Source organism: Pleurodeles waltl, chromosome 4_2 (assembly GCF_031143425.1).
Source record: "Pleurodeles waltl isolate 20211129_DDA chromosome 4_2, aPleWal1.hap1.20221129, whole genome shotgun sequence".
NCBI lineage: Eukaryota > Metazoa > Chordata > Amphibia > Caudata > Salamandridae > Pleurodeles > Pleurodeles waltl.
The window spans coordinates 447,455,186-447,482,534 of record NC_090443.1 but is presented as its reverse complement, the minus strand read 5'-3'; the positions used below and the strand labels follow the sequence as shown (position 1 = coordinate 447,482,534).

General features: G+C 45.6%; 1 protein-coding gene across 1 annotated transcript in view; it reads left to right on the top strand.

The window, feature by feature from the left end:
• Positions 1–27,079, top strand: part of ATP13A1 (ATPase 13A1) — a 381,010-nt gene extending 353,931 nt beyond the window's left edge. Inside the window, exon 26 of the mRNA XM_069231770.1 lies at positions 26,630–27,079. Coding sequence (XP_069087871.1) covers positions 26,630–26,740 — 111 coding nt within the window. The 3' untranslated portion in view covers positions 26,741–27,079. The remainder of the gene's footprint in view (positions 1–26,629) is intronic.
• Positions 27,080–27,349: the final 270 nt, after the last annotated feature.

Here is a 27,349-nt window from a genome sequence, read left to right as displayed (position 1 = left end):
ACTCTGACCTGACATCGTCTCCAAAAATGGGAAAGAAGGCAGAAAAATGGGTCCGCACTAGGGTGAGTAGGTAGGCTCACACAGGGGGTGACCAGAAAAAAAAGGATACTGGTAAGTCTCAGGACAAGGGTGGGGACAAAGATAAACAGTCTTCAGCAGGCCCACAAAACCCCTCTGGGGGTGGGAACAAATCCTCTTCCTCATCTTACAACTTCAAAATGCCTTGGTGCTATATTTGCAGAAACAAAGGCCATAGGGCAGGGGACAACACCTGCCCTAAGAAAAGCACCAAGATTTCACCACTACCAACCCTACTTGCCACTAGCAGTAGTGGTGGGACTACTAATAGTAGCCAGTCAGTGTAGCTGGGCTCACCTTAGGGACTGTAGTGGTGCCTGGGCTAGTTGGAGAGACCACTGAGGTTATGTTGGTCTCTGATGGGGGCATTGACCTTGCCCCCCTTGCATGTACCAGGTGACTGATGGTCATAACACCTTTTGCCACCCCATGGCAGTTATGGATTTCAGTTGAGGGGGGTTTACGTGTCCTAAGAAAGTTGTGGTTTCCTCAGACCTACCTGTAGAGTGTCTACTAGGGAATGACTGTGAGACTTCAGCTTGGGCTGAGGTGGAGTTGGAAGCCCATGCAGCAATACTGGGCACCCCAGGGCAAATTTTTGCTCCCACAAAAAACACAGGCTAAAAGGCAAAAAGATCAAGGAACCTTGGAGCCTGGAACAATGGCCTAGGAGCTTCCTAAACCCAAGAGCATGAAGGTTAAGAAGGTACCCCCTGCTCCAGCCTCCAGTGAGATTTCCACTCCTGAGGGAGAGGAATCCACTCCTGAGGGAGAGGAATCCACTCCTTGGGTGGAACCTACACCAGAAGCTGAGCTGTTGGGTGCAGGGGGCCACCAGGGAGGAGCTCAGTAGGAAACAGTAAGTTTGTCCGACACTGGAGAGCTTAAGGCAGAAAGCTGCAGCACAACAGGCAGGGGATTCCAGTGGCACCCATAAGGTATACTGGGAAAACAGTCTCCTTTACTCAGTCAAGGGATTCCAAACCTGGTGCCACTAGGAGATACACGATCCCCCTGAAGTTTAGGGAGTCCCTGTCGACCTTGGCACATGACACTCCCCCGACAGGTAACTTGGGGCAAAGCAAGACGTGGGACAGGCTTGCCCCACATCTCTGAAGACTCAAATTAGTTAACTCCTGTGTCACATGTCAAGCCAGTGACAAGACAGGTGGCACCCCAAAGGCCCCCTTAATTACACTTCCTGTGGTTGGGGTTCCCCTTGAGAGGGTTGGGTGGATATTGTTGCCCCCCTGGACCCTACAGTAGCCTCTTGGAATAGATTATAGTGGACCATGCCACCAGGTGCCCAGAGGCCATTCCTCTTAGGACCACTACAGCTCCTGCAGTAGCCAGAGCCCTTCTTGGTATCTTTTCAAGAATGGGATTTCCTAAAGAGGTGGTATCAGACAGAGGTGCAAACGTCATGCCTGCTTACTTGGAAGGAATGTGGTGTGACTTACAAGTTCACCACTCCTAACCACCCCAAACAAATGGCTTAGTAGAGAGGTTTAACAAAACTCTCAGGGGTATTCTAATGGGACTCTCTGGAAAAACTCAGGAGGAGATGGGATGCCCTGTTACCATGCCCCTTCTTCGCCTATGGGCAGGTTCCTCTGAAGATTATGGGCTACAGCCCATTTGAACTTCTGTTTGGGCACCCTGTTAAGGGGTGTCTTTGCTTTTATTAGAGAAGGCTGGGAGCAAGCCCTCAAGTCTCCCAAACAATACCTTGTGGATTATGTGCTTGGCCTCAGATCAAGGATGACTGAGTACATGAAAAGGGCTAGTAAAAACATTCAGGCCAGCCAAGAATTAAAGAAACCATGGCATGACCAGAAGGCTGTCCTGTCTACCAGCCAGGACAGTGTGGTTTCTGGAGCCTGTGGCTCCCAGGGCACTACAGGACAAGTGGAGTGGTCCCCATACCATTGTTCAGAAAAAGGGTGAGGTTACCTACGTGGTAAACATTGGCACTCCAAGAAGCCCCAACAGGATGCTTCATGTGAACTGCCTTCAGCTCTATTATGACAGGTCACATATGACTCTGCTCATGGCAACTGAGTGACCCTTTCCCTGACCTCTTCTCCCACAGTACAACTGATGGCTTAGAGATGCAGCCAGCCAGTATTACCCCATCAACTGAGTCCCAAAACGAGGACTGCAGAAACCTTAGGGCAGTTTTCAGAACTATCCTCCCTAACACCTGGTAAGACCATAAGGTGTGAACACACCATTGACACAGGAGACAGCCTGTTAAAAGCAAATGTTACTGGCAACCTGACCATTTGAGGGAATTAATCAAATCTGAAGTTCAGAAGATGGTACACCTAGGAGTAACTGAGCTTTCAGATAGCCCTTGGACTAGCCCTATAGTGCTTGTCCCAAAACCTCACTTCCAAGATGGCAAAAGAGAAATTAGGTTTTGTGTAGACTCCAGGGGTCTTAACACGGTTAGTAAGACAAATGCTAATCCTATCCCTAGGGAAGATGATCCATTGGCATCTGCCAAGTAGCCCAGCAGTTTTGCTGTGAATGCTGGCTACTGGCAGAACAGGTTATCAAAGTATACTAAGCAAAAAACATAATTTTCCATCCATTGTGGCCACTATCATTTGACAGTGATGCCCCTTGGGTTCACAGATGCACCTGCCACTTTCTAGATGCTGGTGAATAAAGTCCTCAAAGGGTTGGAAAGCTTCAGTGCAGCTTATCTGGATGACATAGCTGTCTTTAGCTCCACCTGGGAGGATCACCTGGTCCACCTAGGGAATGTGTTAGAGCATGGGTACTCGCAAACATTTTGCCAGGGGCCGAAAAGTTCTGTCTGTGGCATGCCTGAGGGCCGCACAGATGGCAGTACTGAGAGGGTTGGGGGGTGATGAAAGGCTGGCTTAGGGGGACGCAAAGCAGCTCTATGGTATGGACAACAAAATGAGCCTACCCATGGTTTCTGTCTGCCATCAATGCTCTATTCCCATGCCCCTAGAATTAAAGTCTAAGCATTAACATCTAATGTTAAACATGAGAGGGAGGGAAAGCGACACTCATCTGGGGGTGAATTACAAAATGTGAAAACAGAAAACCTGGTTATCAGTCCTTGCATCCCCACTTAATCAAATTGTGTGATCCTAGGCAATTGGTTAATTTCACTTTGCCTCCCTTTTCTTCACTACCTCATAAGAGACCCTCGCCACATATGAATTCAGGATGTGTTCTGTACAAAACTAGAATGTTGTTCCAATTATATAAGAAGACTACGTACAAGGTGAACCTGACAATAATGGCATTGTTTTCCAAATGGGGGCGGCATCAATGTTTCCAAGATCATGTTTGAAAACCGTGACAGCTAATGCCTCTAATGCAGTGATATAATCTGGTCATCTAAGGTAAAATGCTCATGCATGTTAATAAAATACACTTTTTCAAAGTTTGCAGATTTGATCAAGTTCCGGCATTTTAGGTGCAAGATGTCTTTAAAACTAAAGGTGTTTCTAAAGAGAGGTTTCTATGACATCTTTTCTTCTATACTGTTACTTTAATTAACATGTAAATAAAGTATAGCGGTTTGTGTCGCAGCTTTTTTTTTTTTTTTCCTGTTCTGTCAAGTGAACAGCAGCTGAGTGCTACTGTTCACAAGGGGGCCGCAATTAAACATCAGGAGGGCCGCATGCGGCCCCCGGGCCGTACTTTGAGTATCCCTGTGTTAGAGGCTATGCAAAGGGCAGGCCTCCCTATCAAGGCCTCTAAGTACCAGATAGGGCAGGGGAAGGTGGTATATCTGAGCCACCTGGTAGGTGGAGGCCAGATTCAGCCACTACACTGGAAAATCCCGACTATTCTGAATTGGACTGCCCCTACTACACCGACCCAGGTGAGAGCCTTTCTAGGCCTCGCTGGGTACTACAGGAGGTTCACTCAGGCAAAAGTGTTGGTCAGCCATAGAAAGTCCTTTGCTGTGGTGTGGGCTTTGAAGAAGCTGAGGCCATACTTGTTTGGCACTCACTTTCTTGTTCAAACCGACAACAAGCCCCTTTCATGGTTAAGACAGATGAAGGGTGAAAATCCCAAACTTTTGAGGTGGTCCATATCCCTACAGGGAATGGAGTACACAGTGGAACATAGACCTGGGAGTAACCACTCCAATGCATATGGACTCTCCAGATATTTCCACTTTGACAGTGAAGACTCGTCTGGACAAGGTTAGCCTAATTGTCCTTCATTTAGGGGGGGGGGGATGTTTATGTAGGAAGTACCCTCTTTGGCATGGTTACCCCCACTTTTTGACTGCTGTCAGTGTGTTTTGACTGTGTCCACTGGGATCCTGCTAACCATGATCACAGCAACTATGCTCTCGCCCTCCAGATCTGGTTGCATAGGACTTAGCCCACCCCACAATAGGCATACTAGTGCCCCCAAATGAGTTCCTAGTATATGGTACTTAGGTACCTAGGGCATTCTGGCACCAGGGGTTCCCCATGGGCTGCAGCATGTATTGTGCCACCTATGGGAGCCCATGCAAAATGTGTCTGCAGGCCTGCCATTGTAGCCCGTGCGCAAAGGTGCATGCACCCTTTCACTACAGGTCACTGCGCCAGGCCACTGTAAGTCACCCCAAAGGTAGGCTTTCCTAGCCCAGAGGGCAGGGTGAAGGTACCTGTGTGTGAGGAAATCCCTGCATGAGCAGAAGTTCTCCTACGAACTCCAGCTCCACTACGCTGGACTTGGTAAGTGCAGGGAAGCCATTTTACCCATGTACTGGACACAGGTCACTACCTGGGTCCAGCTACATAATGGTATCTCCGAACCTGCACATGTTTGGTATCAAACATGTTGGACTCATACCCCAGTGCTGTTGCCAGTATTGGTTGTATGATTCCATGCACTCTTAGAGGACCCCCAGCATTATTCCTACTAGCCTTCTGGGGTTTTCTGAGCATCCACGATGCTGCTACCCCTCACGCAGGTTTCTGCCCTCCTGCTGCTTGACCAGCTCAGACAGGGGAAGGCAGAACAAAGGATTTCCTGTCGGAGAGGGAGATAACACCCTCTCCCTTGGAAATAGGTGTACATGGCTTGGGAGGGGTAGCTTCCTGAAGCCACTGGTATGCTTTGAAGGGCACGTTTGGCGCATTGTTTGCATAAACCGGTTTGCACCAGTCCAGGGACCCTCTGTCCCTGTGCTGGCTTGAAACTAGACTATGGAAAGGGGAGTAACCACTCCCTTGTCCATCACTACCCCAGGGGTGGTGCCCAGAGCTTCCCAAGGTGACCACTTGATTCCACCATCTTGAATCCAAGGTGGGCAGAGGCCCCTGGGAGCATCTGAGTGGCCAGGTCAGGCAGGTGACGTCACAGCCCCCTCCTGATACGTGGTCACCTCGCTTGGTGACCAATCCCCCTTCCTGAACTACTTAGGATCTTCCTCTTGGGTGGGGTCTTCAGATTTGACGTGCAAGATTCCAGCAGGATTCCTCTGCAATGTTTACTTCACCTTCTGCCCACTGGAACTGCAACTGGACCCTCCAGGAACCAACAGTCTACAGCAACAACTCTGCAACATTGTTTCTCCAGCTCCTTCCAACAACTGCAATATTTCCCCGGCTGTGCATCCTCTGAGGGTGATGAGCCTTCAGTCTTCATAAGAAGCAAGAAGGAATCTCCTTTGGAGTGAAGGAGTCACTCACCTGCATCTGCAGGCACAATCTGAAATAACAACTGGCTGCATGGATCTCCTTTCCTTCAGAGCTGCATGGATTCTGCATCACGGGTGTTCTGGAGTGGTCCTCTTGGTCCTCTCCACCAGCTGTCCAACTTGGGAGACGGTAAGCCCTTGCCTCTCCATGCAGGACAGTACCCCTGTGCACAGCTTCTCTTGCAGCTACCAAGGCATGCTAGAATCTCTTCTAAGGGATCTTCAGGCTCCGTATAGCCCCAGCACTCTTCTCTGCAATGCACAGCCCTCTGCATGCTTCTCCAGCGATGTGGGACTCCTTTCTAGGTGTGCTGCGTGGGCCTCACTGTGACTACTATGCTTGTTGCCTGTGAGTCGCCTGTGGGGGCTGCCTCCTCTTCCCGCAACACTCCTCACTGCTGAGGGTCACCCGGGACTCCCCTCAGTGGGTTGAGTCCCCCTGGACCTTGCTGATCCCTGGCAGCTCTGCATTTCTTCTTCCACAACCTTTGCCTTTGCAAAGGCTTGTTGGTGGTTTTTCCACACCACTGACCGACTGCAATCCTTCTGGCATGGCACATCGACTGCATCACTTCAGGAACACTCTGTAGCTGCTGCAGTGCTGCACTGCTGAATGTCTTTGTCCACTGTCGACCTGGTCCTGCATCCAGACAGGTGGGTAGTGGCTCCTGCCATGACCGGACATTCCAACGTGAACTGGACTTGGTCCCCTTCCTTTACAGGTCTTCCTCAGCCACATTTGGTTTCTTGCAGTCTTGTCTGGGTCTTGTAAAATCCTTTTCTGAAGTCCTTTTGGTTGGTTTGGGGAAAAACAGATAATTACCTCTTCTCTCCTGGTAGCTGGGGGACACCCTGGTACTTACCTTTTGGGGTTCCTAGTTCCTCCAGCTCCCCTTTACAGATTCCACTTCCTTGGGTGGGGGCCCAACCTTTGCATTCCACTTTCTTAGTATACGGTTTGCTCTCACCCCTAGGGCCTTCAGTACTTACCTATTTCTTTCACTGTTTTCTATTGCCTTTTATGCTAATTCCTGACTTCTAATGTACATAATAGTGCGTTTACTTACCTCCAGTTGGGGTATTGCCTATTCACTGTTTTAGTATTTGTGTTACCATAATAAAGTACCTTTATTTTTGTAACACTGTGTGGTTCTTTCATGTGTGTAAGTGTTGTGTGGCTACAGTGGTATTGCATAAGCGTTGCATGTCTCCTAGATAGGCCTTGGCTGCTCATCCACAGCTACATCCAGAGAGCTGTAGCTTCCTAGACAATGCCTACACGTCACTAATAAGGGATACCTGGACTTGGTATAGTGTGATAACGTCATAAGTGCTCACCACACACCAGGCCAGCTTCCTGCACTTCATCCGGAATCCACTATTGCGTTCCTCCGGCCTGTTTTTGTTCTTACATTGTTCCAATTCTAAGTCCCCATGTTAGGCTATTCGACGACCAGGTAACTTACCTCTGCTCCCCTGGTCACTGGGGGTCTTCTAGATACTCTCCTCCTGGGGTTCCATAGTCCCCCAGCCCATGGCTAACTACTCCAAATCCTCTGGTGGGGGACCACTTCTAACATTCCACCATTTTAGTACATCGTTTGGCCCACCTATAGGGCCCTTATTTCTTGCTACTTCTAGTGTTATGCTAATCCTTAGTACTTACCTGAGTATATTTTGTTTGAACTTACCGCCAGAAAGGGGGGGGGTTGCCTTTAGTATTCTAGTTCAGTGTTCCTGTAATAAAGTACCTTTATTTTTGCAGCACTGTGTGGTTCCTTTCACGTGTGATAAGTTACTGTGTGACTACTTTTGTATTGCATGTGCTTCACACTCCTCCTAGATATGTTTTGGCTGCTCACCACAGCTACCACTAGAGAGGCGTGGCTTCCTAGATACTGTAACACTTACTAATAAAGGTTGCCTGGACCTGGTATAAGGTGCCACCACTATAGGTGTCCATCACATACCAGACCAGCCTCCTACAGACATGTGTGCCTCCGTTCCGTGTTTCACGTCCATTTCAGTTCTGTTCTATTCTCAGCACTATCGTTCGTGCTTTTATTATCTGCCCCTCCTCAAGAAACTCTGCTGCTTAATCTTCTCTCGACTGAAGGCCTTTCAGGGCACCTCCCTTCGAGACCTACACTTTGTTGTTACCAGTCTTCCAGGCGATACTGGTGATGGAACACACGCTCCTCCGATTCTGTCTGTATTGTCACATTAAATACCTGCACACAGATCAACATTCGGTGTGTAATGTATGTGTCCCCTAACCGCAAAGAATACAACTGTGACGCGTGCTGATCCTTCTGATCAAAGAAGACACTCCCGGACCACAGGGCTCGTCGCCTCAAAATATCTCACAGGGCCACAGAGGATACTTCTGATGCTTTCGGTGAGAAGGACGCTCAGGAGCAACTATCCACCGAAGAAGAGGAGGCGTTGTCTCTCGATGACCGCTCCGGCTCTGACCAGACTTAGAGATGCAGAAAATTCTGTGGCTCAACCCGTGAGTACTGCAGCCCCTGCCCTCCCACCTAAGCTGAACAAAAAACCTACGGTTTCAACAGTCCCACAACCTGAGATCACTGGTTCACTACTGCAATCTGGCCATGATCTGATCTGGAAAACTGCTTCTGACGCCCCGCCTTCGGACCTGGCGCCAACAACACATTCCAAGTCTTCAGCATCGACCTCGTCAGACCAGGAGCAACCTTCAGAGCCAACTCGACCCTTGGTGCCGACCTGGCAGTTGACACCTTCCACGTCGATGTCAACAGTGTCTCACGTCTTTAAATCCAAAGCTTCACCCTCGAAACCAACTAAGACTTTGTAAGAAGCTGGCTCTTTGTGATATATAATTAACTATATATACTGTGTAGAGAATCCAGGGGTTCCTATAGGAGTAGACATGCCCTTGCTATGCAATGCCAAAGTGTTATGTTAGAGGGTAGTGTGGTCAAGCAGTCTGATCTACAAATACACACAATAGTCAGTAAATGAGACTCACGGTTCAAGGAGATGATCCACATCAATTCATAAAATAGCAAGTATCTTCATGTTAGATGGCATGTGTAGCTGTAGATACAAATGTTTTGCGTAAGTCCGCAATCTAATGTTTGGGTTCTAAGTGTTATAAGTTTTTCTTCGAAGGATGTTTTTGGATCATGGGATCAAGTGACTCCTCCTCTAGGAAATACTGTAGATGGGCATAGAGTCCTTTGTTAGTTTTTCTTTCCGCCATCTGGTTCGGATGTGTTGCCTCTCGCTCCGGTGGATCTAATTTCGATACTTTTGAACTTATTCTACCTTTCTATAATACTGTTGGTATTGTTTTGATCGTGTTTTCAATCTACAGTTGATCCGATTTAGACTGTCTGGTTGAATTCTCACCTTTTAAAAGGGGCCTTGCCCCTTTTAGGACCAACTTCAATGTCGGGCTGATGAAACAAACTCAGTTTCAATTCTGTCCTCGGTGTCACGATAAATTCCCATACACCGACCAACATTCCGTGTGTAATCGGTCTTATCTCCCAATCATCGAGAAGAGACTTTCAATGCGTGCAGGTCATTTCAATCTAAAAAGTCTCTTTGGGACCGCAGAGTTCGTTGTATCGAAATAGCGTCCAAGTCCACAGAAGACACACCTGATATTTTTGGTGAAGAACATGCGCAGGAGGAAGCTTGACCAGGGGCAACATTTTACATCCAAGACTTGGACTCCGATCAACATTCCGATGTTGATAGCCACAACATACCTCCGGCGCTGTACTTGAGTACAACTACACCGTCACACCACACAAAGACACTAAAAAAGACTCCAGCTCTGGTCGTTGGTCCTCCGCTGCCTTCGGGCCATAGTCTGATCCGAAAAACAAGTCCAGATGACCATCCTTCAGGTTCGGCGCTGAGAAAAAAGACTAAAATGCACTCTGCATCGACAAAACAGACTGCTGCCGTTGTCTCGGTACCGAGCTGAAAAATTGAAGAGACATCTTCAGGGCTGAAAAAACTGGCAACAACTTTGGAGCCAACATTTTCGGTTTGAGTTACACTTGGTGTCTAAACCTTCAGAGTCGAAAGCCACAAGTAGTAAACATACTACTTCTACCCAAGAATCATTGGACATACAACCTATTTTAGAGGTGATGGATGCTAAACAGCGAAAATTGCACATTGAGAAGGACACAGGAAGAATAATTGCTTCTTTCCCAATGCCCTTTAAGAAATTAACTTTTCAAGAGACTTTAAAGGATTCACCTCCACCAAAAAAGGTCTCAAAAGACAAGAAGCAGGAAGAGGCTAAAAAACTAAAAAACACCTTCACCACCACATTCTCCTGATCTTCCTGCCACCTCACCATCACCCACATATGAAACTCAGTTTTCAACTCATCCTCACTGTCATCACACAAGGATGATCTTAGTGATGACCTGCAGAATATGGATCCATGGGATATATATGATCCTGATCCCATTCTTCCAAATGATCCAAACTTGTATCCTGCTAGATGGTCCCCACCAGAAGACACTACTGCATATAACCAGGTTATAGCCAGAGCAGCTGCCTATCATAATGTTCAGATGCATACAGATCATACAGAGCAAGATTTCCTCTTTGACACAGCATCTACTCACAAAAAAGATCAGTGTCTTCTAATGCTTCCAGGAATGTTCAGACATTGATCTGACATTTTCAAAGAACCAGCGAAGGCCAGAATGATCACTCATAGAGTGGATACAAATATAAACCAGCACCCTCAGACCCAGTGTTCATCAAAGCTCATTTACCACCTGACTCAATACTGGTTAGTGCAGCAAGGAAAAGGGCCAACAGTCAGTCCACAGGAGATGCTCCTCCTCCAGACAAAGAGAGCAAGAAGATAGATGCTGGTAAAAGGGTAGCTTCACAAGCTGCAAATCACTGGAGGATAGCAAACTCACAGGCTCTCCTAACTAGACATGATAGCGCCCACTGGGACGGGATGAAACAACTGTTCCAGTTCCTTCCACCAGAGCATCAAAAAAGGGGACAGCAAATAGTCAAAGAAGGGCAAGCAATATCTAATAATGCTATTAGATCTGCTACAGACGCAGCTGATACCGCAGCTAGAGTAGCCAACACCATTGTACTTATTAGAAGACATGCTTGGTTAAGATGTTCAGGGTTCAAACCCGAGATACAGCAAGCGGTCTTAAATATGCCCTTTGACAAGGAACAACTATTCGACCCAAAAGCTGATACAACTATAGACAAACTTGAAAAAGATTCTGAGACCGCTAAGGCATTGGGTGCATTATATACCACATCCACCAGAGGAAATTTTCGTGGACCACAGTTTAGAGGGGGCTTCAAAGCATCAGCCACAGAAACCGCAACTTCCCAACAAAAATAATTCTCACACATCTACACACGAGGATCATTTAGAGGCTCCTACAAAGGATCCATCACTAGCGGAAGAGGCAAACCATCCACTTCCAGAGGTTCCTCTACCTCAAACAGTGACTTTGTTACTTTTCCCCACAGAACACGCATCTCCTGTGGGAGGAAGACTGGTAAATTTCTATCCACAATAGCTCATATCACTACAAACTAGTGGGTTCTGTCCATTATCCAACATGGTTATTGTCTAGAACTAATTTCCACTCCACCAAACTTTCCTCTCGTTCTCACAGACTTTCTCAGGAACAGCTCGCTCTACTAAAACAGGAGGTACAATCACTACTACTCAAAGGAGCCATAGAAGATACTACCTATATCCCAAAAGGGATCAGGAGCATATTCACTATACTTTCTGATACCAAAGAAAGATGGTACTCTAAGACCACTTTTAGATCTGAGACCCCTCAATCTATACACCCTTTCAGAACACTTTCATATGGTCACTCTGCAAGACGTTATTCCCCTACTACAAAAACCGGATTACATGACAGCATTATACCTCAAAGATGCCCATTTCCACATTCCCATACATCGAGCACATTGCAAATACCTAAGATTTGTCGTAGCAGGAAAGCACTACCAATTCAAAGTACTACCATTTGGAGTAACAACAGCACCAAGGGTGTTCAAGTGCTTGAGGTGGTTGCAGCATTCATCGGAAGGCAACACATACAGGTCTTCCCTTATCTAGACTGACTCATAAAAGACAGTACAAACCAAATTTGTTAACAACACACTCAATATACCATAGATATCCTACCCAGTCTAGGATTCACAAACAATTACCACAAATCTCACCAGCAACCGTCACAGATACAGCCTTATCTGGGAGCAATTCTGAACACTGAGTCGGGGTTAGCATATCCAATCCCAGTAAGGATTCAAGCATTTCACAATCTAATATCTCAACTACAACACATGAAGGGCTTCATGTATAGCCATAGTTCCAAATGAAAGACTGCACATGTGACCACTAAAGCAGTGCCTTTCCCAACAATGGTCTCAGTCACAGGGTCAAATTCAGGATCTCGTGTTGTTGGACCACCAGACTCACCGCTCTCTGCAATGGTGGAATTACACCAACCTATCAAGAGGGCGGCCCTTTCAGAATCCTGTGCCTCAGACCACTATCACAACAGATGCATCACTGATATGTTGGGGAGCTCATCTCAACAACCTCACTATGCATGGGGAATGGGACTCAAACCAACAGACTTATCATATAAACTACTTGGAATTACTAGCAGTATTCCTGGCACTCGAAGCTTTTCTGACACAAATCACACACAGGATAGTGTTGATACGGACCGACAATATGACAACAATGGATTATCTGCAAAAAACAGGGGGGAGGGGGTCACATTCAGCACAATTGTCCCTTTTGACACAGACAATTTAGAAGTGGGTGATTCACAATCAGATTCATTTAGTGGCAGAGTATTCCCCAGGGATATACAATCCACTAGCGAACCTTTTAAGCAGGACGCAGCGACAAGTCCACGAATGGGAAATTCACCCACAAATAATTCAACAATACTTTAAAATGTGAGGAACCCGAGACCTAGACCTTCTCGCCACAAAAGAAAACTCAAAATGCCAAAACTTTGCATCCAGTTACCCGCACCCTCAATCCAAGGGCAATGCTCTAGGGATAATTTGGTCAGATATTTGCTTACGCTTTTCCACCTCTCCCACTCATTCCATTTCTGATAATAAAGATGAAACAAACCTCACTCACTATGAAACTCGCAGCTCCCACATGGGCACGTCAACATTGGTACACAACACAATTGGACCTGTCTGTAGTACATCATAAGCTGCCAAACAGACCAGATTTGTTGACTCAAAGAAGAGGCAAAGTTCGACACCCAAATCCCAGCACACTCAACCTGGCGATTTGGCTTCTGAAGTCAGATTTTGGCTGTCTACAACTTCCATCTTAATATATGAATATTCAAAAGGAAGCACACAAACCCACAACCAGACAGTGCTAAATGGAAACGTTTTACCTACTATTGTCAACCCAAAAATATTGATCCACTTACTGTTTCAGTACAGGATACCATCTGCTATTCGTTGTACTTACAAAAAGCAGATCTTGCATATTCGTCTATTAAGTTTCATGTACCAGCTATAGTTGCTTATCTACAAAACAGACAACATATTTCCCTATTTAGGGTTCCTGTTCTAAAAGCCTTTATGGTGCCACCATTTGAACCCATGCATTCTTGTGCTCTACAGTTCCTATCATGGAAGGTTGCTTTCTTAGCAAATATAACTCCTTTAAGAAGAGTTATGAAATTCAAACGTTAACTTTAGAAGAACCTTTCTTTCAAATCCATAAAGACAAATTAGTTCTCAGAACAAACCCAAAATTCCTACCAAAGGTAGTTTCACCTTTTCATATCAGTCAATGGAATTACCAGTGTTCTTTCCACAGCCAGATTCAGTTGCTGAAAGAGCTCTAAACATCCTTGATGTTAAGAGCTCTCATGTACTATATAGACAGAACAAAAGATTTTAGGAAATCAAAACAACTTTGTGGCATTTTCAGAACCTCCTCGCAAAGGTAATCCTGTTTCCAAAAAATGGATTAGCCAGATGGATAGTGAAGGGTATTCAAACATGCTTTCTTAAAGCTAAGAGACAGTTACCATTAACTCCTAAAGCACATTCCACTAGGGCAAAAAAGCTTCAATGGCATTCTTAGGGAACATACTAATGGCAGACATATGTAAATCTGCCATATGGTCTACACCACACACATTTACTAAACAATACTGTGTGGATGTGTTATCTCGCCAACAAGCAAAGGTTGGACAGGCAGTACTTATAACATTATTTCAAGCTACTCCAACTCCTACAGGCTAACCACCGCTTACTTTGGAGGGGACTGCTTTATAGTCCATGTAAATCATGTGTGTATCTATGGCTACACATGTCTACTGGGTAAGTAATTATGTCTGTGCAGTGGCATCTGTTTGTGGTTTGTAGTGCTGTAGATTCACATGCCCCCTTCCACCTCCCCGGGAGCCTGTAGCCATTGTAGTACAATATATTGTAAATGTGTTCGATAGCATGTGTAGCTGCAGATACACATGCTATTCATAGCTCTTCTGACCTCTAGGTTTGGGCTCATAGTGTTACAGGTTGTTTTTCTTCGAAGAAGTCTTTTCAGAGTCACGGGATCAAGTGACTCCTCCTCTCGGTTCCATTGCACATGGGCATCGACTCTATTGTTTGTTTTTCTTTCCGCAGTCGGGTTCGGATGCGTTTCCTTTCGCTCCGAGATTTCGATTTGGAAAACCACAGAAAACCTTATTCGTCGGTATTGTTCCAATCGCATTTCACATCTGGCATCGAACTAGTAGTACCGTCAGAACCTTCATTTTTTTCTGCCTTTCGGGGTGCTTGTGCCAGACTCAGGCTTGTAGCTATTACTTCTTTAAGAAGAGTTAGTGAAATACAAGCATTCCCTCTTGAAGAACCTTGTATGAAGTTGGCTCTGTATATACTATTTCAAAGTAAGAAATAGTGTGCACAGAGTCCAAGGGTTCCCCTTAGAGGTAAGATAGTGGCAAAAAGAGATAATTCTAATGCTCTATTTTGTGGTAGTGTGGTCAAGCAGTAGGCTTATCAGAGGGTAGTGTTAAGCATTTGTTGTACACACACAGGCAATAAATAAGGAACACACACTCAAAAGACAATTCCAGGCCATTAGGTTTTTATGTAGAAAAATATATTTTCTTAGTTTATTTTAAGAACCACAGGTTGAAGATTTACAAACAATACTTTAAATGAAAGGTATTTCACTCAGGTATCTTAGGAACTTTGAATCATCACAATAGCATGTACAGTTTTGGCAAAAATGGCAATAAGCAATTTTAAAAATGGACACAGTGCAAAAATCAACAGTTCCTGAGGAAGGTAAGTATTGGTTAGGTTCACAGGTAAGTTAAACACTTACAGGGTTCAAAGTTGGGTCCAAGGTAGCCCATTGTGGGGGGTTCAAGGCAACCCCAAAGTTACCACACCAGCAGCTCAGTGCCGGTCAGATGCAGAGGTCAAAGTGATGCCCAAAACACATAGGCTTCAATAGAAATAGGGGTGCCCCGGTTCCAGTCTGCCAGCAGGTAAGTACCCGCAACTTCGGAGGGCAGACCAGGGGGGTTTTGTAGGGCACCGGGGGGGACACAAGCAGGCACAGAAAGTACACCCTCAGCGGCACAGGGGCGGCCGGGTGCAGAGTGCAAACAGGTGTCTGGTTTGCAATAGGATTCAATGGGAGACCCAGGGGTCTCTTCAGCGATGCAGGCAAGGGGGGGGGGGGGTTGCTCCTCGGGGTAGCCACCACCTGGGCTAGGAAGAGGACCACCTGGGGGTCGCTCCTGCACTGGAGTTCGGTTCCTTCAGGACCTGGGGGCTGTGGGTGCAGTGACTTTACCAGGCGTCGGGTTCCTTGAAGCAGGCAGTCGCGGTCAGGGGGAGCCTCTGGATCGATCGCCTCTGCAGGCATCGCTGTGGGGGCTCGGGGGGGGTCAACTCTGGCTACTCACGGGCTCGCAGTCTCTGGGGAGTCCTCCCTGTAGAGTTAGTTTTCCGCAGGTCGAGCCGAGGGCGTCGGGTGCAGAGTGGAAAGTCGCACGTTTCCGCCGGGAAACGTGTGGTCTTTAAAAGTTGCTTCTTTGTTGCAAAGTAGCAGGTTTGTTGAACAGGGCTGCTGTTCTCTGGAGCTTCTTGGTCCTTCCAGATGCAGGGTAGTCCTCTGAGGCTTCAGAGGTCGCTGGACCCTGTGGGTTGCGTCGCTGTTGCAGTTTTTCTCGAAGTGGGGAGACAGGCTGGTAGGGCTGGGGCCAAAGCAGTTGGTGTCTCCGTCTTCTCTGCAGGGCTTCAGGTCAGCAGTCCTTCTTCGTCTTCAGTTTGCAGGAATCTATCTTCCTTGGTTCTGGGAGCCCCTAAATACTCAATTTAGGGATGTGATTAGGTCTGGGAGGTTAGTAGCCAATGGCTAGTAGCCCTGAGGGTGGCTACACTGCCTTTGTGCCTCCTCCCGGTTGGGAGGGGGGTCACATCCCTAATCCTATTGGGGGAATCCTCCATCTGCAAGATGGAGGATTTCTAAAAGTAAGAGTCATCTCAGCTCAGGACACCTTAGGGGTTGTCCTGACTGGCCAGTGACTCCTCCTTGTTTTTCTCATCATCTCCTCTGGCCTTGCTGCCAAAAGTGGGGGCAGTGGCCGGAGGGACGGGCATCTCCACTAGCTGGGATGCCCTGTGGCGCTGTAACAAAGGGGGTGAGCCTTTGAGGCTCACCGCCAGGTGTTACAGTTCCTGCAGGGGGAGGTGAGAAGCACCTCCACCCAGTACAGACTTTGTTCCTGGCCACAGAGTGACAAAGGCACTCTCCCCATGTGGCAGGCTGGCAAAAACTAGTCAGCCCACACTGGAAGTCAGGTATATTTTCAGGGTTCATCTCTAAGATGCTCTCTGGGTGTATTTCACAGTAAAATGTACACCTGCATCAGTGTGCATTTATTGTGCTGAGAAGTTTGATACCAAACTTCCCAGTTTTCAGTGTAGCCATTATGGTGCTGTGGAGTTTGTGTTTGACAGACTCCCATACCATATACTCTTATGGCTACCCTGAACTTACAATGTCAAAGGTTTTGCTTAGACACTGTTGGGGCATAGTGCTCATGCACCTATGCCCTCACCTGTGGTATAGTGCACCCTGCCTTAGGGCTGTAAGGCCTGCTAGAGTGGTGACTTATCTATGCCATAGGCAGTGTGAGGTTGGCATGGCACCCTGAGGGGAATGCCACGTCGACTTAGTAATTTTCTCCCCACCAGCACACACAAGCTCGCAAGCAGTGTGTCTGTGCTGAGTGAGGGGTCCCCATGGTGGCATAAGACATGCTGCAGCCCTTAGAGACCTTCCCTGGCATCAGGGCCCTTGGTACCAGTTACAAGGGACTTACCTGGGTGCCAGGGTTGTGCCAATTGTTGAGACAAAGGTACAGTTTAGGGAAAGAACACTGGTGCTGGGGCCTGGTTAGCAGGCCTCAGCACACTTTCAAATCATAACTTGGCATCAGCAAAGGCAAAAATTCAGGGGGTAACCATGCCAAGGAGGAATTTCCTTACAATTACCCTGTGTCAGACAATAGCCCAGAGTGCTATCTGTCTAAACCCTCCCAAACTGAAGATAGCACCTCCTACACACAGGTTTTGGCTGGGGCTGCTGCTTTCCACAACGTAAGCATGCATACCGAACCACTAGAGGACGACTTTCTTTTTAATACCTTGTCCTCCACACATACATCTTACCAAAGTCTACCCATGCTCCCAAGCCATGCTCAAACATGCCCAACAGATTTTTCTGGAGCCGGTTAAGAGAAGGGCCATAACACCAAGGGTCGAAAAGAAATATAAACCACCACCTTCTGACCTTGTATTTATCACCCAGCAGCTGCCCCCAGATTCGGTAGTGGTCAGTGCGGCGAGGAAAAGGGCCAGCTCGCAGTCATCTGGAGATGCACCCCCTCCAGATAGAGTAAAAAGTTTGATGCGGCAGGAAAGAGGGTAGCGTCACAAGCATAGCGAACTCTCAGGCCCTCCTCGCAAGATATGTCAGAGCTCATTGGGATGAGATGAGTGACATCATTCAACATCTCCCCAAAGAATACCAATAAAGAGCTCAGCAGATAATAGAGGAGGGACAGGCAATAACTAATAATCAAATAAGGTCTGCATTAGATTCAGCTGATACTCCTGCAAGAACAATAAAGACTGCAGTGACAATTAGACGCCATGCATGGCTTCGATCATCAGGTTTTAAGCCGGAGATTCAACAGAGGGTCCTCAACATGCCATTCAACCAGCAACAGCTATTTGGCACACAAGTGGACACAGCCATAGAAAAGATGAAAAAGGATACGGATACAGCCAAAGCGATGGGAGCGCTTTACTCATCCAAATACAGAGGTGCATTTAGAAAACCGCAGTATAGGGGGTGTTTCAGGCCACAGCCATCATAACCATCCACCTCAAAGACAAAGCCCTCATACCAATCACAGTATCAAAGAGGGGGGTTTTGAGGGTCATTCAGAGGGCAATTTCCCAAATCCAGGGGAAAATTCCAACTTACAAAGCAAGCCACTAACAACAAGCAGTGACTTTGCCATCACGTTCCCTCAACACACATCCCCTGTGGGAGGAAGACTGGAAATGTTCCACAATCAATGGTCAAACATAACAACGGACACATGGGTAATATCAATTATCCAGCATGGTTACTGCATAGAATTCACACATTTTCCTCCAGATATTCCCCCAAAAGCGCACAAACTATCGTCGCAACATCTAACAATGTTAAAAACAGAGGTGCAGGCACTATTAACAAAACAAGCCATAGCAACTAGTACCTCATCATCAAAAAGGAACAGGGGTCTATTCCCTGTACTTCCTTATCCCCAAACAGGACAAAACACTAAGGCCAATATTAGATCTCAGGACTCTCAACCTATACATCAAATCAGAACACTTTCATATGGTGACACTACAAGATGTAATCCCATTATTAAAACAGGGGAATACATGTCAACACTGGATTTAAAAGATGCGTATTCTCACATACCCATACATCCATCCATCTCACAGAAGATACCTCAGGTTTGTTATACAAGGAAAACATTACCAATTCAAGGTATTACCCTTCGGGATAACAGCCCCCAGAGTATTTACAAAATGCCTTGCCGTAGTAGCAGCATACATAAGGAGACAACACATTCATGTATTCCAATATCTCGATGATTGGCTAATAAAGGCCAACACTTGAGAGCAGTGTCAAGATCACACGTGTTACGTAATAGATACCCTACACACACTAGGGTTTTCAATAAATTACCAAAAATCACACTTGCAACCATCCCAAATTTAGCAATACTTGGGAGCTGCACTCAACACTCAAAAAGCGATTACAAGTCCAAACCCACAAAGGGTACAATCATTCCACACCATGGTACTAAAAATACAACCAAATCAGCATTACAGTCAGATTTGTGATGAAACTCCTAGGCATGATGGCATCATGCATCACAATTGTCCCAAACGCACGGTTACACATGCGGCCCTTACAGCAGTGCCCTGCAAAACAATGGTCGCAGCCACAGTCATCTCCAAGATCTAGTGTTGATAGACCGCCAAACACACTATTCGCTTCAGTGGTGGAACCCCATAAATTTAAACAAAGGGCGGCCTTTTCAAGACCCTGTGCCTCACGCCATTCTCACAACAGATGCATCAATGATTGGGTGGGGAGCACACCTCAACAATCACAGTGTACAAGGACAGCGGGACAACAAGCAAAAACAGCTACACATAAATCACTTAGAGCTGCTAGCAGTCTTTCTAGCACTAAAAGCTTTTCAACCTCCTCTGGCTCACAAACACATTCTTGTCAAAACAGACAATATGACAACAATGTACTACTTAAACAGGGGAAACACACTCATCACAACTTTGCCTCCTAGCACAAAAAATGTGGCATTGGGCAATTCACAACAACATTCGCTGAATAGCTCAATACATCCCAGGGAATCACAATCAATTAGCAGACAATCTCAGTCAGGATCACCAGCAAACTCACAAGTGGGAAATACATAACCAGGTACTACAAAAACACTTTCACCAGTGGGGGACGCCAGACATGGATCTGTTCGCTACAAACCAAAATGCCAAAACTTCGTGTCCAGGTACCCACACCCTCAGTCCAAGGGCAATGCTCTATGGATCAACTGGTTAGGGATATTTGCTTACGCTTTTCCCCCTCTCACACTCATTCCATTTCTAGTCAACAAACTGCATCAAAACAAACTCAAACTAATACTTATAGCACCAACGTGGGCACGCCAACCGTGGTACACCACACTGTTGGACCTCTCAGTAGTACCTCACGTCAAGCTCCCAAACAGATCAGATCTGTTAACGCAACACAAACAGCAGATCAGACAACCCAATCCAGCAATGTTCAATCTAGCAATCTGACTCCTGAAGACTCCAAACGAGTGTATGGTTGTCATTAAACAGGCAAGAAAACCTACCACCAGGCATTGCTATGCTAACAAATGGAAAAGATTTGTCTTCTTCTGCCAAGCAAAACACATCACACCGTTAGATGCGTCCATACAAGACATCGTAGGTTATTTACTACACATACAAAAAACAAATCTAGCCTTTTCATCCATCAAAATACACCTCACTGCAATTTCGGCTTATTTGCAAATTAAACACACAAAATCCCTATTTAGAATACCAGTCATTAAAGCCTTCAGGGAAGGACTAAATCGTGTCATGCCTCCAAGAACTCCACCAGTACCCTTGTGGAATCTTAATATTGTACTTAAACGACTCATGGGTCCACCTTTTGAACCCATGCATTCTTGCCAGATCCATTTCTTAACTTGGAAAGTGGCAGTTCTAGTAGCAATCACTTCATTACGAAGAGTTAGTGAAATAGAGGCTTTCACTATTTAGGAACCCTTTATACAAGTACACAAACAAAGTTGTTCTCCGACAAATCCAAACTTTCTACCAAAAGTTATTTCACCGTTTCATTTAAACCAAACAGTGGAACTCCCAGTCTTCTTCCCACAGCCAGACTCAATGGCAGAATGAGCACTGCATACATTAGATATAAAAAGATCTCTAATGTACTATATAGACAGAACTAAACCATTTCGTAAAGCTAAACCGTTGTTCGTCGCATTCCAGAAATCCCATACTGGTAACCCTATATCAAAACAAGGCATAGCCAGATGGATAGTGAAATGTATACAAACTTGTTACCTAAAAGCTAAAAGAGAACTACTCATTACACCAAAGGCACACTCCACTAGAAAGAAAGGAGCAACAATGGCCTTTCTAGGTAACATACCAATGACAGAGATTTGTAAGGCAGCCACTTGGTCCACACCTCATACTTTTACCAAACACTACTGTGTAGATGTGTTAGCAACACAACAAGCCACAGTAGGACAGGCTGTACTAAGAATATTATTTCAAACAACTTCAACTCCTACAGGCTGACCACCGCTTTGGGGAGGATTACTGCTTTGTAGTCTATGCATAGCATGTGTATCTGCAGCTACACATGCCATCGAACGGAAAATGCCACTTACCCAGTGTACATCTCTTCGTGGCATGTTCCGCTGCAGATTCACATGCGCCCTCCCACCTCCCCGGGAGCCTGCAGCCGTTTGAGTTGCAATTAGAAATTGTACATATGTAAACAAACATTCCTTTACTTCAACTTTGTACATACATATTTATTCCATTGCATGGACATCTTTACTATTCGCACTCTATCATTCCTACCTTACCCTCTGTGGGGAAAACAATCTAAGATGGAGTCGATGCCCATGTGCAATGGAGCTGAAAGGGATGGAGTCACTCGGTCCCGTGACTCAAAGACTTCTTTGAAGAAAAACAACTTGTAACACTCCGAGCCCAACACTAGATGGCAGGAACAGTGCACAGCATGTGGATCTGCAGTGGAACATGCCACGAACAGATGTACACTGACTGGGTAAATGACATTTTCCATATACATTTACATTTGCATGGACATCTCTTTGTATTTCTATACTCTCACTCCTTCCTTCACCCTCTGCAGGAAAACAATCTAACAGTAGAGTCGATGCCCATGTGCAATGGAACCGAGAGGAGTCACCACTCGATCCCGTGACTCCGAAAAGACTTCTTCGGAGAAAAACAACTTGTAACACTCCGAGCCCAACACTAGATGTCGGAAGAGCTATGCATAGCATGTGAATCTGCAGCACTTCATGCCACGAACAGATGTACACTGGGTAAGTGACATTTTCCATATACATCGCATGGACATCTAATTTCTTTACTATATATCTTCATATACATTTATATACACTTTACTTCACCCGCCTGCGGTAAAACAATCAAACAAAGAACTCTATGCACATGCGCAGCATTACCGAGAGGGGGAGTCACTTGATTCCGTGACTCCAAAACCTTCTTTGAAGAAAAGCAACTTGTAACACTCCGAGCAGTAGATGGGGACTTGAGCAAAGCATGTGAAAATACAGCACTACATGCCACGAACAGATGTACACTGGGTAAGTAACATTTTCCATATGTGTAGGCATCACAGAAAAATAGTTCAGGTAGGTATGTTTTTAAATGTAAATTCTTTTCACTTTAATAAGTGGGCACTTCGTGTAATTTCTGAGTTCCGGAATGTTATCCTATGGAGGGAAGAACAAGTTCTGCAAATAGGTATAGTACAGCTACTTACAAGACCAATCTCCAGGAGCTAAGGTGAGTGGTGGGGAAGGTTCAAGGAAGCACTAGCAGTACACTACCAGAGTCTGGGTGCAAAATGGCTTTGGGTGCCCAATGCTTTCCAATGGAGTTCGGCCTCTGTGGAAAAATGGCTGCAGGCTCTGGGTAGGAAGTCCGTCGGGCTGAACCATCAGTGGGGCTCAGGATTCATGATGCTTGGGCACAGGAGGGCACCTTTGGTCCTCTCGTCCGCGGTTCAGGGGCAACGGGTGCAGAGGTGGCATTGGGTTTTTCTTACCAGAGCAGTCGCGGTAGAGAGGCTGCAGGCGTTGTTGGGGAGTCCAGGAGAGGTGAAACCACAATGGGCTTGAACTCTGAAGGTCTGGGAGGCCTTGGTGACACCGGTGGCCCACTTCAACTTGGGAGTAGGTGACTGGTGCAGTGATGGCTTCAAGTGTGAGGTTTTGGTGGTTCGGAAGCCCTCAGAGTCCTTCCTTTGGAGTTTGTAGGAGAATAGGTCCATTGTTCGCGGAGATCTTGGTTCTTTATCAAAGGTAGACAGTCCTCCTGAGTTGACTTTAAGGCAGTTTTCAAAGAGGGATGCAGACAGCAGGGTTTGTATCCTAGGCCAGCTGCTTCCTTTCCCCTTTGATTTTGCATCTCTTCAGTGTCCTTGGACTTCTTAGGTCTTCAGGATCTGCTTCTCTGGTGGCAGGGTCCTCCCTGAATGCTGAATTTAGGGGTGTTAGGGGAGTGTTGCATAGTAGCCAATGGGCTACTGACCCTTGGGGGTCACTATGCCCCTATTTGACCACTTCCTGTGGGAAGTGGGATTAACCCTGGCCCAGAATTCCTAGGAATGCCATCACAAAGATGGCTCCCTCTGAAAAATTGTGTTCACCTCGGATTAGCGCACCTTAGGGGTTATACTAGCCTGAGGGTGGCATGCCTACCTAATCAGCTAATTTTCCCACCTCTCAAGCGCCAAACAGAGCTCTGGACAAGGGGGTCGGCTTCCTCTCCTGTGATTGCATTTCAGAGGCAATAGGCCTTTGATGCTTGTCACCTTAGTAAGGTTAATCAGCAGGTCATTCTGTGGGAGGTGGTGTTACACCCTCTTTCCCGACAGGCTTTTGTTTTGAGCCTCCTGAGAGCAGAAGGCTCTCACCCTAGGAGGTCATAACAGTGTCTTGGGTGGCAGGCTGGCACAAACTAGTCAGCAAGCATGCCATAGACTGGTAGGTTTTCAGGGGGCACATCTAAGGTGCCCTCTGGGAGCATGTATTGATAAATCCATCACTGTAATCAATGTGGGTTTTTCAATACAAGATGTTTAATGCCAAAAATCCCTATTTTTAGTGGAGTCGTCATGTAGCTGGGGAACTCGTTTACACCAGAGTCCAGTACATTGTTTAAAATGGCTTCTCTGGTCACGTGCACTGCCAGTAATGGAAATGACCTGCACAGGGGCATATCTGCTCATGCAGGCATGCCCTCACATGTAATATTAGGCACTCTGCCTTAGGGATGTCAGGCCCGCTGGAAAGATGACTTACAAATATTACATGCAGTGGTAAGGGACATGGCATACAAGGATGTGTGACAAGTCGTGTTTTCACTTTTGTCTGTACCAAGACATGCAGCTTGCAATGGGAGTCTGGCATGTGCTTGGTGAGGTATCCCAATTCATGCTGCAGCCCTTGGGCCCTTTTTTAGTACTGCGAGCCTTGGGTATCAGGGGTACAATTTACTAGGGACTTACACAGGGTCCTAAAGAATAAGCACTTTTGCTAATTGGGGAAACAGTTGTACAGTTTTGGGAAAGAGATCTGGCACTGTTGACCTGATTAGCAGAAACCATGTGCACTTTCAGTTGAAATCACATCTTGTATCAGGCAAAAAAGTGGGATTAACTATGACAAAAAGAGGCACTTTCCTACATATCTCAACTTGAAGACTCCATTCAAACCCATTCACAGAGCAGACCACAAATTGCTCAAATGGAAGGTTGCTTTGTTTCTAGCGCTCACTTTGGCCAGAAGGGTGAGATACAGGCTTTTACAGCTCAAGGACTCTTTTTGCGCTTAATGGACTATTCTGTAATTTTCAGACCCTAATCAAAATTCATTCTCAAGGTCCCATCGAATTTTACCCTCAGTGAGCCTATAATATTACAGACTTTCATCCCAATTCTGACATCACAAGCGGAAAGGTCTTTACATATACTAGATATCAAACGATGCCCAAGATTCTACTTACAATCCACTAAACAGTTTATAACAACTGACCAACTGTTGGGCTCCAGTCAGAAATGCAACCATCACTCGAAGGATTTCAGACACAATCCAGTTTTGTCACTCAAAGCTGGCAAGCCGCTCAGAGAAAACAAAGACACCATTAACTAGGGGAGTTACCACTACAACTGCTTTGTTTGCGGGAATGCCTCTGGAGAAAATGTTGTGCTGCGACTTGGAAGTGTGTCCATACATTCACGCAGCATTATTGCCTGGAATTGGTGCAGCTCAGTGATACAGCTGTTGGACAGGAAGTACTAAGCCATCTATTTCAATAAGGGGAGCCTCCTTTGATTTCATCTGTTTGCTTATGTATCTTTACATATTTTAATTGTATAGCATGTCTGTTTAATTGCATATGGGTATTTTCTCTATGGATTGTTACCCACCATCTGCAACTTGTGCTTATGCTATAAAAATTATATAATTACAGTAACTGCTTACTATTCTGATTCAAGCATGTGAGTCTATGAAAGATCCAATACTGGAGAAGAATGTGAGTTACATAGCTCACACAGTAGTAACTTCAGTTCTCCAGTATTGGTACCTTTCATAGATTCACATGCGTCCCACCCTCTTCCCCATAGAGAGTCCCCTTATGTCCCCTCAGTATTATATCACACTTGTGCTTAAAATCTGAGGGATTGGAGCCTCTGTGGATGCAGGTTTTAAAGGGTGCTGTTGCCTGATTGGCGGGACTTTAGTTCTGTTCAAATTATGTGAACAAGCTGTTAAAGTGAAGGTCCTTTAACATTGACTTCTATGTACGTTTTCAGTACTGCTATTTATTTATACCATGGGACTCCCACTTTGTGAATGATTCACTCTTGTGAACCTAAGAAAGGTACCAGTACTAGAGAACTGCATATACAATTAAGTAACTAATTTTCTTATCAAGCATTCCTGTCTTTTATAGATTCGCATGGGGCTCCTCCCCTTTCATGAGGCTCTCCTCTACGTTGCATGCACGGTCACAAGCTAGAAAATTTGGCAGTTGGAAGCATCTCTCAGGCAAAAGAGGGTACTGGGGCCTGATTAGTTGAAATTCAGGCCACACAATGAAGTGGACTGGTTGCATGTAGTTTATGGCATTTTTCAATGTTGAGTATAATGGTATGCTGATTACCAAGGGTTCCCAGCCTGACTACTGGGAATACTTCAGGCATGTGAGTCTATGAAAGGTACCAGTGCTGGAGAACCGAAAATATAGGTAAGAAACTTTTTTTTTTTTGATGAGCTCAAAATTACTTACTACTTTCAAAAGACACTAGTGACCAGGTTTGCTGAGTATGGTATCTTTACATTTTCCAAGGGCAGACATGTCTTGGTGGTAAGCAGGCAGCACATTTTTACAACAGTAATGTCTGATTCAAAGAACCAATCAGCTGCACAAGTTTCTCAAATATTCAACTCACAACAGAAGTGTGACTTAAGTTAAGGAACAGTTGGTTTTGATTCATCTATTGTGAAGTTGCCAGGGAATGCTGAGTGATTAGGAGGCTTTGTGTAAATGTGATTTTATTAGTGTGCAAATTATTAAAGTTTAGGTTACATTGTTTGAATGTACTGTTTTAGAATTTTGGTGAGTCTTTGATACCATGTATTGAAACAAGCGTATACAAACTGTTAACGCGCTGGCTTAAATCCTGTTGTCTAACAATGCTTTGTGAAATGTGCAAGTGTCAATGAACATTACATTCCCAGTTGTAATATTTTGTAATAATATTGCTACATTTGACTTATGGGCAGTAATAGCTATGATCTAATTGGACTTTTCAATTTTGTTTTCCCTGTTGTTTCTCAGTTTAAGATAGTGATCACACAAGTTCTCTTTGTTGATTTCTGCCTTGCCTGGCTGGTGGATCGGACCCTTCAGTTTTTGTTGGGGAGCTCAAAGCTCAGAGTGCCTTCCTGAGACGAGGTTTAACCAGACAAATGCTCCACAGATCCAGTGGACACTAGTATTGCTGACCAGCATCAGGCACGCGGTGTCAAAATAAAAAAGTTGCTGTTGCCAGGTGAACTGCGTTAACCATGATCCTTTGAACATGTTCTTGCTGCAGGAGGCCTGGACACGACTTGAAACACATAGGAGCTCTGAATTAAACATTGTGGAATACTTTGTGGAACACTATTCAGACTTTTGTTTCCAGGATATGACAGACTGAGTTGTTGAAATTATTTTTTTCTATTGAACACACTTTTGAAGAAGTGTCAAAAGAATTTGCTAAATAAACAGCATCAGTGTATTTTACTTCTTGTTCTAATAGTTATTTGCCTTCAATTTTGCAAAATGAGTAACTTCTATAAAACTTGTGTGGCGAAAAGAAGTAACCCGTTGAAAGCATGGTTTCCTTTTAGTAACAGTACCAGACTTTGTAAGACTGACACTATGCTGGTATGCCGCTGTCACTAAAACAAATGATGGCTTACTTCAAAGTAGCAAGCTGACCTTTATAATATGAAAGCCTAATGCAAATTTGTTTTCTCAAATCATTCTTCTTTTAGGTCCTTTCCACACCTA